General features: G+C 50.6%; 1 protein-coding gene across 1 annotated transcript in view; it reads right to left on the reverse strand.

The window, feature by feature from the left end:
- Positions 1-9,560, reverse strand: part of LOC116990314 (forkhead-associated domain-containing protein 1-like) — a 68,291-nt gene extending 58,731 nt beyond the window's left edge. Inside the window, exons 1-6 of the mRNA XM_033047822.1 lie at positions 9,450-9,560; positions 7,556-7,762; positions 5,450-5,708; positions 3,631-3,719; positions 2,241-2,474; positions 240-363 (exon numbers count right to left, since the gene is read on the reverse strand). Of these exons, the coding sequence (XP_032903713.1) occupies positions 240-363; positions 2,241-2,474; positions 3,631-3,719; positions 5,450-5,708; positions 7,556-7,762; positions 9,450-9,560 (1,024 nt within the window). The remainder of the gene's footprint in view (positions 1-239; positions 364-2,240; positions 2,475-3,630; positions 3,720-5,449; positions 5,709-7,555; positions 7,763-9,449) is intronic.
- Between the last annotated feature and the right edge of the window lie 4,506 nt (positions 9,561-14,066).

Genomic DNA, 14,066 nt, shown 5'->3' on the forward strand with positions numbered 1-14,066 from the left:
TTTTGTATTCCAGTCCTCTTGATATAAATGCAAGCTTTGAGTTTGTCTTCCTCCGAGTCATGTACAAACTCCATGCAGACGGGAGCTGAGGTCAGGATTGAACCTGGGTCTCTGGGGCTGTGAGGCAGCAGTCCTACCCGCCGCGCCAGTTGGGCTGAAGGGCCTTTTTCCACGCTGCATGACTAGGACTGGATCAGAGGGCACAGGTTGACCGACAGGTGGGTGATGAGCTCTCCTACCTGTGATGATGTTATTGTCTTTCTTCAGCTGCTCGGACTCACCCCTGAGTCGAGCAATCTCCAGATCTCTGTCAGTCAGAGAATGCCGCATCACCTCGCTGGAGCCCATCTGGAGCTTGGCGATCTGCGAGAGAAGATAAGGACTGAGACCATTAGACCTCCGTGGTCCACATGCACCTTCCCACTGCCCACGGCCACCCACACAGCTCTGGAGGTGGCAAATGTGACTTTGTTAAACGTCACCATAGGTGGAGCACAGCGGGAGATACAGCATGCAGAATATAGTTCTCGGCATTGTAGCGCATCAGTTCCACAGACAAAGTCCAATGTCCAGTGGGGTAGAAGTGAATCGGAGCATTCACAAGCCTGATAACAGAGGGGTCGATGTGTAGGAAGGAACTGCAGATGCTGGTTTAAACCAAAGTTAGACACAAAAAGCTGGAGTAACTCAGTGGGCCAGGCAGCATCTCTGGAGAGAAGGATTTCATATCTTTGTTCACATATTTGTTCTATAATCTCTCTACATCACCGTCTTTATCTCTTGTTTCCCTTTCCCCTGACTCTTAGTCTGAAGAATGGTCTCGACCCGAAACGTCACCCCATTCCCTTTTCTCCAAAGATGCTGCCTGTCCCACTGAGTTACTCCAGCGTTTTGTGTCTGTGATTGCATGTGTGACTGCGTGTGTGTTGTGTGCTTGTGTGTTGTATGCGTGTGAGACCATGTGCGTGCGTGCGTGTGCATGCGTGAGTGTGTGTGTGTGTGGTGTATGTATGCAAGACTGAGTGTGTGACTGCGTTTGTGTTGTGTGTGCGTGTGCGTGCATGCATGCGACTGTGCGCATGTGTGCGTGTGGTGTATGTATGTAAGGCGGTGTGTGACTGCGTGTGCGATGTGCGTATATTGTGCGTGCGTGTGCGTGCATGCGTGAGACTGTGTGTGTGTCGTGTATGTATGTAAGACTGTGTGTGCGTGCCAGTGTGTATGTGTGTACGTGTGTACGTGTGTGCATTTACTGACGAGCATAAAACACTCTCGTGCCCCATCCTGAAGGCCACAAATGTGAATTAGAAACATCCTGACTGCCAAGTACGAGGCAGGTGAAAGATGGAGATCTTGAAATGAAAAATTAGTATTTAATTTTGGCATTTAGTAAATATCTTTTCCAGAGCCGTTTCGAATCCCGGAAAACAAATAGCATCAGATTGACCAGTGAATGCAAAATCTGCTATTAGACAATTTAAAGACAGTGTCAGTATATGGATGGGAAAGGAATGGAGGGTTATGGTCTGAGCGCAGGTATATGGGACTAGGGGAGATTATGTGTTCGGCACGGACTAGAGGGGTCGAGATGGCCTGTTTCCGTGCTGTAATTGTTATATGGTTATATGGTTAAAGCGTTGGGTAATACTGTCCCCTGGTGGCCAAATTCACCAGAGACACCAATTTTATTTCAGTTGCAGTAAAGGGCCTGTCCCACTTACGTGATTTTTTTTCGCCGACTTGCCGGCACCCGTCATAGTCGCAGCAGGTCGCCGAAAATGTTCAACGTGTTGAAAATCCAGCGGCGACCAGAAAAAGGTACGACTCTTTGGGCGACTACTCGCCACCGTACATGCTGCCTCACGGCGCCAGAGACCCGGCTTCGATCCTGACTACGGGTGCTGTCTATACGGAGTTTGCACGTTCTCCCCGTGACCTGCGTGGGTTTTCTCTGGGTGCTTCGGTTTCCTCCCACACTCCAAAGACGTACGGGTTTGTAGGTTAATTGGCTTGGTGTAAAAGTAAATTGTCCCTAGTGTGTGTAGGATAGTGCTATTGTGCGGGGATCGTTGGTCGGCATGGACTCGGTGGGCCGAAGGGCCTGTGTCCGCGCTGTAACTCGAAACTAAACTAAAAAAGATGCTGCCTGACCGGACTGAGTTCCTCCAGCTTTTAACTTCTTTCACAACTGCCCATTCATTTGACGGTAAACTCTTTGGAGAACAACACCGACTACCTACCTGTTCTTTCAAAGTCTCAATCTCCTGCTTCTTCGTCTCGATCTCGTGCCCGAGTGCGATTAAATGCTGCGTGATCTCGTGCCCAACCTGAGTGTGATCCGTCTGGGTCAACCGATGCTTCAAGGAGGCAACTTCGTCGCGTAGATCGGTGATGATGCCCTCTTTGTACTTGCACTTTCCCTCAAACACAGACAGGCGGCTACTCGCATCTTGCAGTTTCAGGATTTGCTGTTCCTGTACGATATGCGTGAAGAAAGACTGTCATTAAATAGGAATCTATGAAGGTAGGCAAAAAGTGCTGGGGACACTCAGCGGGTGCAGCAGCATCTATGGAGGGAAGGAAATAGGCAACGTTTCGGGTCGAAACCCTGCTCCAAGAACTTGTGAACTTGTGAAGGAAATAGGCAACGTTTCGGGCCGAAACCCGGAAGGGTTTCGGCCCGAAACGTTACCTATTTCCTTTGGGTTTCGGCCCGAAATGTTGCCTATTTCCTTCAGGTTTCGGCCCAAAACGTTACCTATTTCCTTTGGGTTTCGGCCCGAAATGTTGCCTATTTCCTTCAGGTTTCGGCCCAAAACGTTACCTATTTCCTTTGGGTTTCGGCCCGAAATGTTGCCTATTTCCTTCAGGTTTCGGCCCAAAACGTTGCCTATTTCCTTCGCTCCATAGACGCTGCTGCACCCGCTGAGTTCCTCCAGCACTGCAGAAAGACGCTACGACTCTTTGGAGACCTCTCATGACCATAGGAGACCTCTCACGGCCATGCAGCCTATATGATCGTGAGAGGTCTCCTATGATTCATGCGAGGTGTCGAAAAAGGCCTAGCGTCTTTCTGGTCGCCGCTGAATTTTCAACGTGGAAAATCTTCGGCGACCTATGACGGGTGCCGGCAGTCGCCGAAAAGGTTGCGTAAGTGGGACAGCCCCTTAATGCCCCTGTCCCACTTAGGAAACCTGAACGGAAACCTCTGGAGACTTTGCGCCCCACCCAAGGTTTCCGTGCAGTTCCCCGGAGGTTTTTGTCAGTCTCCCTACCTGCTTCCACTACCTGCAACCTCCGGCAACCACCTGCAACCTCCGGGAACGGCACAGAAACCTTGGGTGGGGCGCAAAGTCTCCAGAGGTTTCCGTTCAGGTTTCCTAAGTGGGACAGGCCCTTTAGGATAACAAGTTAACTAAACTAAACTAGGGATATGGACCACATGTTGGTGGATAGGGTGAGTGTAGAATGGGCTCATGACCAGCAGAGACATGATGGGCTGAAGGGCTGTACTAATCCATGTTCGGACTCGTGACTCAAATTACAGAAAGAAAATGTTGGCAACACTCTGCAGACGTGGGAAGAGAAACAAAGTTCCCTTTTCAGGAATGGTAGACAAACCCGCCCGACCTTGTCATGCAGGAGTAGCTCAAGACTCTGTGCGGAGTTTAAGGGGAGTCCATTCCCCATCGAGCGGCCGGGCGTGTTGATCCAGGCGCCTAGGACAAGAAGAGTGAAACTATCACCGTCAACATCAACCGTCGACAGGGCCTCCGTGACCCTCCGCACTCGCGCTAAATACCTTTCCCAGCGCCCCGTAGAAAGCAGGAAAATAATACAATCATGTTGTCAGGGCTTCTTGATTAGTGCGGGTGTCAGGGGTTATGGGGAGAGGCAGAAGCATGGGGCTAGCAGGGAGAGATAGATCAGCCGTGATTGAATGGCGGAGTAGACTTGATGGGCCGAATGGCCTAATTCTCCTCCTATTCCTTATGACCTTATGACTCGAGGGTGTGAGCTATAGGGAGAGGTTGAGTAGGCTGGGATATTATTCCATGGAGCGGGGAGAAGAAGGTATGACTGGGGTGGGACAGGTCCCAAGGCTGCTTTCCCAAGGCTGCATGAAGTGATGGGAGTCACTGGTGATGAGTCTGGTCTGTCTGACCCTTTGTATCTAGTAGGTGCTGATGCGTTTTAGTTTAAGAGATAGAGTATGGAAACAGGCCATTCGGCCCACCAAGTCCGTGCCAACCAGCAATCACCCGTACACTGGTAGACACAAAAAGCTGGAGTAACTCAGCGGGACAGGCAGCATCTCTGGAGAGAAGGAATGGGTGACGTTTTGGGCCGAGACCGTTCTTCAGACTCGACCCATTCCTCTCCAGAGATGTTTAAGAAGGAACTGCAGATGCTGGAAAATCAGAAAATCAGAAACTCAGCGGGTGAGGAAGTCTGGAGAAGGGTCTCGGCCCAAAACGTTGCCTATTTCCTTCGCTCCAGAGATGCTGCCTCACCCGCTGAGTTACTCCAGCATTTTGTGTCTACCTTCGGTTTAAACCAGCATCTGCAGTTCTTTCTTGCACCCGTTCACTGGTTCTATGTTCACCCAGTTCAGCATCCTGGGGACAATTTACAGAAGCCAATTAACCTACAAACCCGCACGTCTTTGGAGTGTGGGAGGAAACCGGAGCGCCCGGAGAAAACCCACGCACAAAACCTTGTCAGAAGAAACTCCATACAGAGAGCAGCCACAGTCAGGAGTCGTGAGTCTCTTGGTTGTTGGTCCTCCAAAACATTCCAAATTGGAATTTAAACTGGAGGTGGTGGAGGGAGGGATTAAGCCAGAAAGGGTTTTTGGGAAGAAAGAGCTACTTTAAATTTAGTTGTATCTGGTTGGGTAACTATCGTAGGGTGGAGACTATTCCATGCTTTAATTGTGCGGGGGTAGAACGAATTGCTGTACACATCTGTCTAGGTAGCTGGGATCACAAATTGGATCAAATGCCCTCGTCTGCTCCTAATTGGTTTGTGTTTGGTGTAGGTCTTGTAATCTATGTCGAGCTGACCATTTAACATTTTGTAAAAACAGGTCAAACGGTGAGCTTCACGTCTGTCTTGGAGAGGGTTCCACCCCAGAGAATTCACAAGTTTGGTGACACTCGCTTCTCTCTCATAGGTGTTAGTAACAAATCGAGCGGCCTGTCTTTGGACACGTTCGATGGAAGAAGTGTTTTTATTTGTGTATGGGTCCCATGCTGCAACTGCGTTGTGCAAATGAGGTCTAACGAGGGTGAAGTATAGCTTCACCTTGACAGAAGTTGAACAATGATGAAAGTTGCGCCTCAGAAAGTTTAGGACTCTGGCGCTGTGAGGCAGCAACTCTACCGCTGCGCCACCGTGCCGCACCGCGCCGTGTGATTGCATGTATTCGGTATTGAAGGGTCATTACCTCGTGCGAGGGGGCTACTGCCCGGGTCGGTGCTGTAGGCGGTGACCACCCGCCTGCTGCCGGCGCTGACCGCACGCTTCCTCAGGGGGGGGTGGGGAACGGTGGCACCCCCTCCGTGCACCAACCCACCCAGCGCGCTGGCTGAGCTCAGCGTGGAGAGCGCTGGAAACGGCGCCGCCGCCAGCGGGGGAGAGCGCGACTCGATGAGCTGGAGGTGACCCGGCCACGCCGATCGCTGGCTCACTGGAGGGCAAAGCACCTGGGGACAGAGACGGAGGCAATGACTGCACTTGGAGACATCTTGTAAACTCTCTCCATCTACCCCCACCCTAGTGGTTCTGCTAGTTTCACTGTTTGTATCTCTTCGTTATCACCACTTCCACAACCAACAATGGACCATTGTGGGCTCCGCTTTATTGGTCATCAGTGCCGGCTCTCATTTGTTCTGAACCTCTAGTTTTCCCTCTCCCCCCGACTCTCAGTCTGAAGAGGGGTCTCGACCCGAAACGTCACCCGAAACAGGCCCTTCGGCCCACCGAGTCCGCGCCGACCAGCGATGCCCACACATTAACACTATCCTACACACACTAGGGACAATTTAAACATAACGGCAGGCCAATTAACCTACAAACCTGCACGCCTTTGGGGTGTGGGAGGAAACCGAAGATCCCGGAGAAAACCCACGCAAGTCACGGGGAGAACGTACAAACTCCGTACAGACAGCGCCCGTAGTCAGGATCGAACCTGGGTCTCTGGCTCTGCGAGCGGTGTAAGGCAGCAACTCTACCGCTGCGCCACCGTGCCACCACTGGATTACACTAAATCCAGAACAAGGGGTCACAGTTTAAGGATAAGAGGGAAATCTTTTAGGACCGAGATGAGAAAAACATTTTTCACACAGAGAGTGGTGAATCTGTGGAATTCTCTGCCACAGAAGGTAGTTGAGGCCAGTTCATTGGCTATATTTAAGAGGGAGTTAGATGTGGCCCTTGTGGCTAAAGGGATCAGAGGGTATGGAGAGAAGGCAGGGATGGGATACTGAGTTGGATGATCAGCCATGATCATATCGAATGGCGGTGCAGGCTCGAAGGGCCGAATGGCCTCTACTCCTGCACCTATTTTCTATGTTTCTATCTATGTTTTTAACGTTTCGGGCCGAAACCCAAAGGAAACAGGTAACGTTTCGGGCCGAAACCCTTCCGGGTTTCGACACGAAACGTTGCCTATTTCCTTCGCTCCATAGATGCTGCTGCACCCGCTGAGTGTCCCCAGCACTTTTTGTCTACCTTCATAGATAGGGCCGAATGGCCTACTCCTTCATAGATAGGGCCGAATGGCCTACTCCTGCACCTATTTTCTATGTTTATGTTTCTAAATGTAACTGAACTAGTTATTTGTATTCTTGCTTCAACATGTCCAATCAATTGTACTTTGTACGTGACATTAAAAGCAACGTTGATAAAGCCACATTTATATCAAACAGTGCAATATCTACAATACTCTAATAGACTGATTGATCAAAGCTTAAATGTGAGATGTAAATCAGCGAACCAGTCCCTCGTTAGAACTGAGCCGAAGAATAAATCAGGTGATTGAGTCACCATGCATATATACAGTGTAGACACAATGAACTGCAGATGCTGGAATCTTGAGCCCTGCACAAGCTGTGCTTTATCTTCATGCATCACAGCTCGGTTTGGGAACAGCTCCATCCAAGGCCGGCAAGAAATTGCAGAGAATTGTGGACGAGGCCCAGACCATCACACAAACCAACCTCCCTTCCATTGACTCCATCGACACCTCACGCTGCCTCGGCAAGGCCAGCAGCATCATCAAGGACCAGTCTCACCCCGGCCACTCCCTCTTCTCTCCTCTCTCCTCTCCCATCAGGCAAGAGACACAGAAGTGTGAAAACGCACGCACACCTCCATATTGTCACGTGTAGCGATGTACCTCTTGCCCGATGGGAGAGGGGGGGGAAGAGGGAGTGACTAGGGTGAGACTGGTCCTTGATGATGCTGCTGGCCTGGCTGAGGCAGCATGAGGTTATCTAATTCTAACCGAATGGCCTGATTCTACTCCTACACCTTGTGACCTCTCACTCACCGAGGGGACGTTGTCCAGAACTAGCTCGTAGGTGTCGCCCCCGAACCCGAAGCGTAGTGCGTCCCCCGGGGCCAGGCGCACAGCCGCGTTCTGGATACGACAGTCGTTGACAAACGTCCCATTGACAGAGTTCAGGTCCCGTAGAACAAAGCAGTTCTCTGAATCGCTCAGCTCGATCAGGGCGTGACGATCCTCCATTCCCCCGTTCTGCAACAGAGAGATTTCAGGATAACATTCAAGAGCCCAGCATTCACGGGCTGTCTTTCTGGTCAAAATATTGCCTATCGATTTACACACATTTCATTCGCGTTAACCAACCCGATCTCCCGGTGGCTCAGCACTTCAACTCTCCCTCCCATTCCCAATCCGACCTCTCTGTCCTGGGCCTCCTCCGTGGCCAGAGTGAGTCCCACCGCAAATTGCCATAGAGGGAGTACAGAGAATGTTCACCAGACTGATTCCTGGGATGTCAGGACTTTCATATGAAGAAAGACTGGATAGACTCGGCTTGTACTCGCTAGAATTTAGAAGATTGAGGGGGGATCTTATAGAAACTTACAAAATTCTTAAGGGGTTGGACAGGCTAGATGCAGGAAGATTGTTCCCGATGTTGGGGAAGTCCAGAACAAGGGGTCACAGTTTAAGGATAAGGGGGAAATCTTTTAGGACCGAGATGAGGAAAACATTTTTCACACAGAGAGTGGTGAATCTCTGGAATTCTCTGCCACAGAGGGTAGTTGAGGCCAGTTCATTGGCTATATTTAAGAGGGAGTTAGATGTGGCCCTTTGCTAAAAGGATCAGGGGGTATGGAGAGAAGGCAGGTACAGGATACTGAGTTGGATGATCAGCCATGATCATATTGAATGGCGGTGCAGGCTCAAAGGGCCGAATGGCCTACTCCTGCACCTATTTTCTATGTTTCTATGGAGGAGCAGTTCCTCATATTTCGCTTGGGCAGTTTACACCCCAGCGGTATGAACATTGACTTCTCCAATTTCAGGTAGTCCCTGCTTTCTCCCTCCTTCCCCTCCCCTCCCCTGCTCTCCCACAGCCCACTGTCTCCTCCTCTTCCTTTCTTTTTCCCGTGCCCCCCCCCCCCCCACATCAGTCTGAAGAAGGGTCTCGGCTCGAAACGTCACCTATTTCTTCGCTCCATAGATGCTGCCTCACCCGCTGAGTTACCCCAGCATTTTGTGTCTGTCTGGCATTATCACGGAGTTGACTGAATGAAAGACACAGCAGGGAAACAGGCCCTTCGGCCCATCGACTCCACGCCGACCTTCGAGCAGCCATTCACACTAGTTCTGTGCTATCCCACTTTCTTAACCACTCCCTACATACCAGGAGAATATACAGAGGGATAATTATCCTACAGAACCGCACGTCTTTGGTATGTGGAGGGAAACCGGAGCACCCGGAGGAAACCCGAATGGTCACAAGGAGAACGTGCAAACTCCACACAGACAGCATCCGAGGTCAGGATCGAACCCGGGTCTCTGGAGCTGTAAGACTGAATTATTTACATCCAGCTGTGGCACTTTCCACCCCCCCCCCCCACAATTAGTGTTGCTCAGTTAGTATTTGTCCCAAGGGACATCTTTAACAATTTTGAGTATAGAAGTTGGGAGGTTATGTTACAGTTAGTTGTCTAAGACTCCAGCGAGGCTATATTTAGAGTCTTGGTCACCATGTTATAGGAAAGATGTTGTCAAGCTGGAATGGGTGCAGGTTAGATGTTGCCGGGGCTCGAGGGACTTTCATGAGAGGAATTGGTGGAGAAAATGCATGGACTCTCTTGGCCAGAGTAGGGGAATCGAGAAGCAAAGGCCGTAGGTTTAAGGTGAGGGCGGGAAAGATTTAAAACTTGGCTTATTAACACAATGTACACCTCACCTTGAAACACAGGTCCGAATCCTCCATCCGTCCGATACACGTTGTCTTGGCTTTCAGTGCGTGGATCCCACTGGATCCTCTTAAAAAACCTTTCATGCTGAGTCCCGACATCCTGAACCAATCTTACGGAAACCGAACAAGAATAGGAGACTCGAGGCGGAGGCTACTCTGTGGTGGAAGAGATGTATTAGACCATTGGTCAGTTGCATGAAAAATGTAACAAAACCTTATCCCACCCTGGTCATTCCTCCTTCTCCCCGCTCTCGTCCAGCAGAAGGTACAGACGCTCGACAGCACGCACCGCCAGACTCAGGAACAGCTTCTTCCCCTCTGTTATCAGGCTTCTGAATGGCCCTTCCATAAGCTAGGGTACTGTCCCATTCACCTCTACCCCATTGTGGACATTGAACTTTGTCTGTGGAACTGATGCGCTACAATGCTGAGAACTATATCCTGCACTCGGTATCTTCCCCTTTGCTCCACCTGTTGGACTAGAGTTTGACGGTTGCACTCATGTCATCTTAGTTTAGTTTAGCTTAGGGATACAGCACGGAGACAGGACCTTCAGCCCACTGAGTCTGTGCCGACCAGCGATCCCCCACAACCAGACTCTCAACCCCAACCTGACCTAAAGCCCATCGATAATATGGCCAATACAACACCCAACCCAAGCAGACCCTCATCTCCAACCCTAATGGTCCACCCCCCCCCCCACAAGCACCCACCCACACTCACCCCCCCCCACCCACACACTCACCCCCACCCACACACACTCACCCCCCACCCACACCCACCCACACACACTCACCCCCACCCACACACCCACCCACACTCACCCCCCCCACCCACACTCCCCCCCACCCACCCACACTCACCCCCCACCCACACACACACCCACACACACTCACCCCCCACCCACACACATCCACACACACCCGCACACACACACACTCACCCCCCACCCACACACATCCACACACACCCGCACACACACACAGTCACACACACACACAGCCACACACACTCACCCCCCACACACACCCACCCACACCCACCCCCACCCCTGCACCTTCTCCAGGTGAGAGCGGGCAGAGTTACAGGTGCGCTCCCCCCTCCCCGCTCACCGCCCCGTGTGTTGATGCCCAGTCCCGCCGGCTCTATGGTAACTGCGGCTCCACCCCCGGGCGGAGTTACTGGGAGAGAGGGAGGGAGAGAGAAAGGGAAAGGAAGAGGGAGGAGAGGAGAGGGAGAGAGGGGAGGTGGTGGGGGGTGAGTGTGAGTTATAGGGGGGGCGGGTTGGAGAACCTATGGCAGACGGATTGGGGCAGGAGAGGGGAGATAAATAATTCTCAAACATCGCCGACATTGCAAGCGGCTTCAGGAGTCTGTGGTCAGTGTGGGAGTCACATCGTGGAGTGATAGTGTGGAAACAGGCCCTTCGGCCCACCTTGCCCACACTGGCACAACATGTCCCAGCTACACCAGTCCCACCTGCCCACATTTGGTCCATATCCCTCCAAACCTGTGCTATCCATGTACCTGTCTATTTTTTTATTAAACGTTGTGATGTACCTGCCTCAACTACCTCCTCCATACACCCACCACCCTTTGTGTGAAAAAGTTACCCCTCAGGTTCCTATAAAATCTTTTCCCCCCCTCATTATACCTGTGTCCTCTGGTCCTCGATTCCCCTGCTCTGGGCAAGAGACTCTGTGCGTCTACCCGATCTATTCATCTCATGATTTTGTACACCTCTGTAAGATCACCCCTCATCTTCCTGCACTATAAGGCATAGAGTCCTAGACTGCTCAACCTGTCCCTATAGCCCAGGAACTCGAGCCCTGTCAATATCCTCATAACTCTTCTCTGCATCGATTCCATCTTGACAACATCTTTCCTATAATAAGGTGCCCAGAACTGAACACAAAACTCTAAATGTGGCAACTCTAAATACTGCAACCTGGCCTCCCAACTTCTATACGCGATACTCGGCAGATGGCCGATGTACCAGAAGACTTTGTGACTGCTCAATCTACCAATGACACCACTTTCAAGGGACTTTAAGAAGGCTGTGGAGTCGGTTAATGGATATTTTTAAGGCCGAGATTGAGAGATTCCTGATGAGTCCGGGTGTCAGGGGTTGTGGGGAGAAGCAGGAGAATGGGGTTGAGAGGGAGAGACAGATCATCCATAATTGAATGGTGTAGTCGACTTGATGGGCCGAATGGCCTAATTCTGCTCTTGGAACTGATGTTGATTGAGAATTATTCAGAACTGGCAGGCCTCGGCAGATGTCAGAGTTTCTAGTCAATAGTAAATGACAGAAATTTGTTCTATAACAGAAACACCAACAACACGTTGAACAAGGTGGTGCAGCGGGTAGAGCTGCTGCCTCACAGCACCGGATACCTGGGTTCGATCCTGATCTCGGGTGCTGTCTGTGTGAAATTTGTACATTCTCCCTGTGACCGCATGGGCTTGCTCCAGATCCCTCCCACGTCCCAAAGCTGTGCAGGTTTGTAGGTGGCCTCTGTAAAATTGTCCCTGGTGCGTAGGGAGTGGATGCAGAACCAGCATGAACGGGCGATCGATGGTCGGCGTGGACTCGGACCCGCTGGTTCGAAGGGCCCGTTTCCATATTGCAATGTTCAGTTTCATTCCTGGCCTAGCCACACCAAGCTCTTTTAATTTCAACACACACACACACACCCGATTTAGACTTTAATATAATTTTTTATTAATAAATAAAACAAAATTGAACACTTCCTCCCATCGGTAATGATTGTAAAAAGATCAATTCACTTCCCCCTTGCTCAGTTCAGAGTTTGGTACAGATAAAACATCCCAAATTAACAAACCTCGATACCAACATTTCGTAGTCCCCGTGGACACTGCCCACCAGAACCGAACGCCAATCGGAATTGGAACTTGGCCAGAACTATTGTTGGGTGTTGTAATTTAGGCTCGAAGAGTAATATCATGCTGGCCAAATGGCGAACGATGGAGTATTTCAGACAACGGCTCAGCAAGACTTAGGATTACAGGATGCACATGTAACAATGTTTTACTTCGGAACCACAAGGTGCTGACAAAGCAAACACGGATCCTTTTCTCGGCTGTGTCGCATGTAAACTCTAAATGGGAACGTCCGGGTATATTTGGAGTGGAGGAGAAGACTCTGGGATGGAGAGAGAGTCCTTCTCTGTGGAATTCTCTGCCACAGAAGGTAGTTGAGGCCACAGTTCGTTGGCTATATTTAAGAGGGCGTTAGATGTGGCCCCTTGTGGCTAAAGGGATCAGGGGATATGGAGAGAAGGCAGGGATGGGATACTGAGTTGGATGATCAGCCATGATCATATCGAATGGCCTACCTCTGCACCTATTTTCTATGTTTCACCAGAAGGCACTCACTAGACTAGAATTCATTTTAAAAGACAACCACATTTGTGAAGGTAGACAAAAGTGCTGGAGAAACTCAGCGGGTGCAGCAGCATCGATGTGGTGCGAAGGAAATAGGCAACGTTTCGGGCCGAAACCCTTCCGGGTTCGGCCCGAAACGTTGCCCATTCCTCTAGTGGAGATTGTTCAACTCTTTGCATGGAGTGAAGGAAATAGGCAAACGTTGCCTATTTCCTCTAGTGGAGATTGTTCAACTTTGCATGGAGTGAAGGAAATAGGCAAAACGTTGCCATTTCCTTCGCTCCATAGATGCTGCTGCACCCTCTGAGTTTCTCCAGCACTTTTGTCTCCCTTCGATTTTCCAGCATCTGCAGTTCCTTCTTAAAAACTACAATTGTGATCTCTGCATTACTATACAGCACCATAGACGTGTGGACCAAGTGGTGGATTAAAATCACCCATTCTAAAAGGGGGGGATTCTTAATTAGTTGGCAGTCAAATCAGAGGGTGGAAGATGAAGGATGAGGAGACCCATGGATCAGTGAATCGTAATTAACACATGAAGGAGGAAATCTAGGCCATTGGAACGGAGTAGACAAGTGTGTAGGATCGTGGTGCGTGGACTTGTGCCAGGTGAAATGGTTTACGTAAACACGCACAAGTTCAGAATGACAAACCTGCTCGGTGGAAACTTTGTTCATACGTGTAACAAAGTGAAATGTGAGAGGGCAAGTCAGGAAATGTCATCGGTTGGTGGGTAGTCGTCTTCATATGCATCAATATTAATGCTGAGCTGGCTTTAAGCTCCAAGCTCAAACAATTACTCGTAGTGTGTGTGCAAGTGAGTGAGGGTGCGTGCGTGCGCGTGCGAGTGCGGTTGTTTGCGTGCATGTGAGTGAATGTGCGTGGGTTGCACGTGAGTGAGTGCATGCGAGTGAGTGTGTGTGGGTGCTGTGTGCACTTGTGTGCAAGTGAGTGAGAGCGGGTATGTGCTGCAAGCGAGTGAGTGCATGCTAGTGAGTGAGTGAGTGGTGGGTGCGAGTGAGTGTGTGTTGGTGCGTGTGGTGTGCGGATGCATGCATGTGCGAGTGAGTGTGTGCGTTTGAGTGAGTGAGTGTGCGCGGGTGTGCTCGCGAGTGAGTGTGTGCGTGTGCATGCATGTGCGAGTGAGAGTGGGTGTGTGCATTTGAGTGAGTGTGTGCATGTGTGAGTGCGTGT

Source organism: Amblyraja radiata, chromosome 31 (assembly GCF_010909765.2).
Source record: "Amblyraja radiata isolate CabotCenter1 chromosome 31, sAmbRad1.1.pri, whole genome shotgun sequence".
Classification (NCBI taxonomy): Eukaryota; Metazoa; Chordata; class Chondrichthyes; order Rajiformes; family Rajidae; genus Amblyraja; species Amblyraja radiata.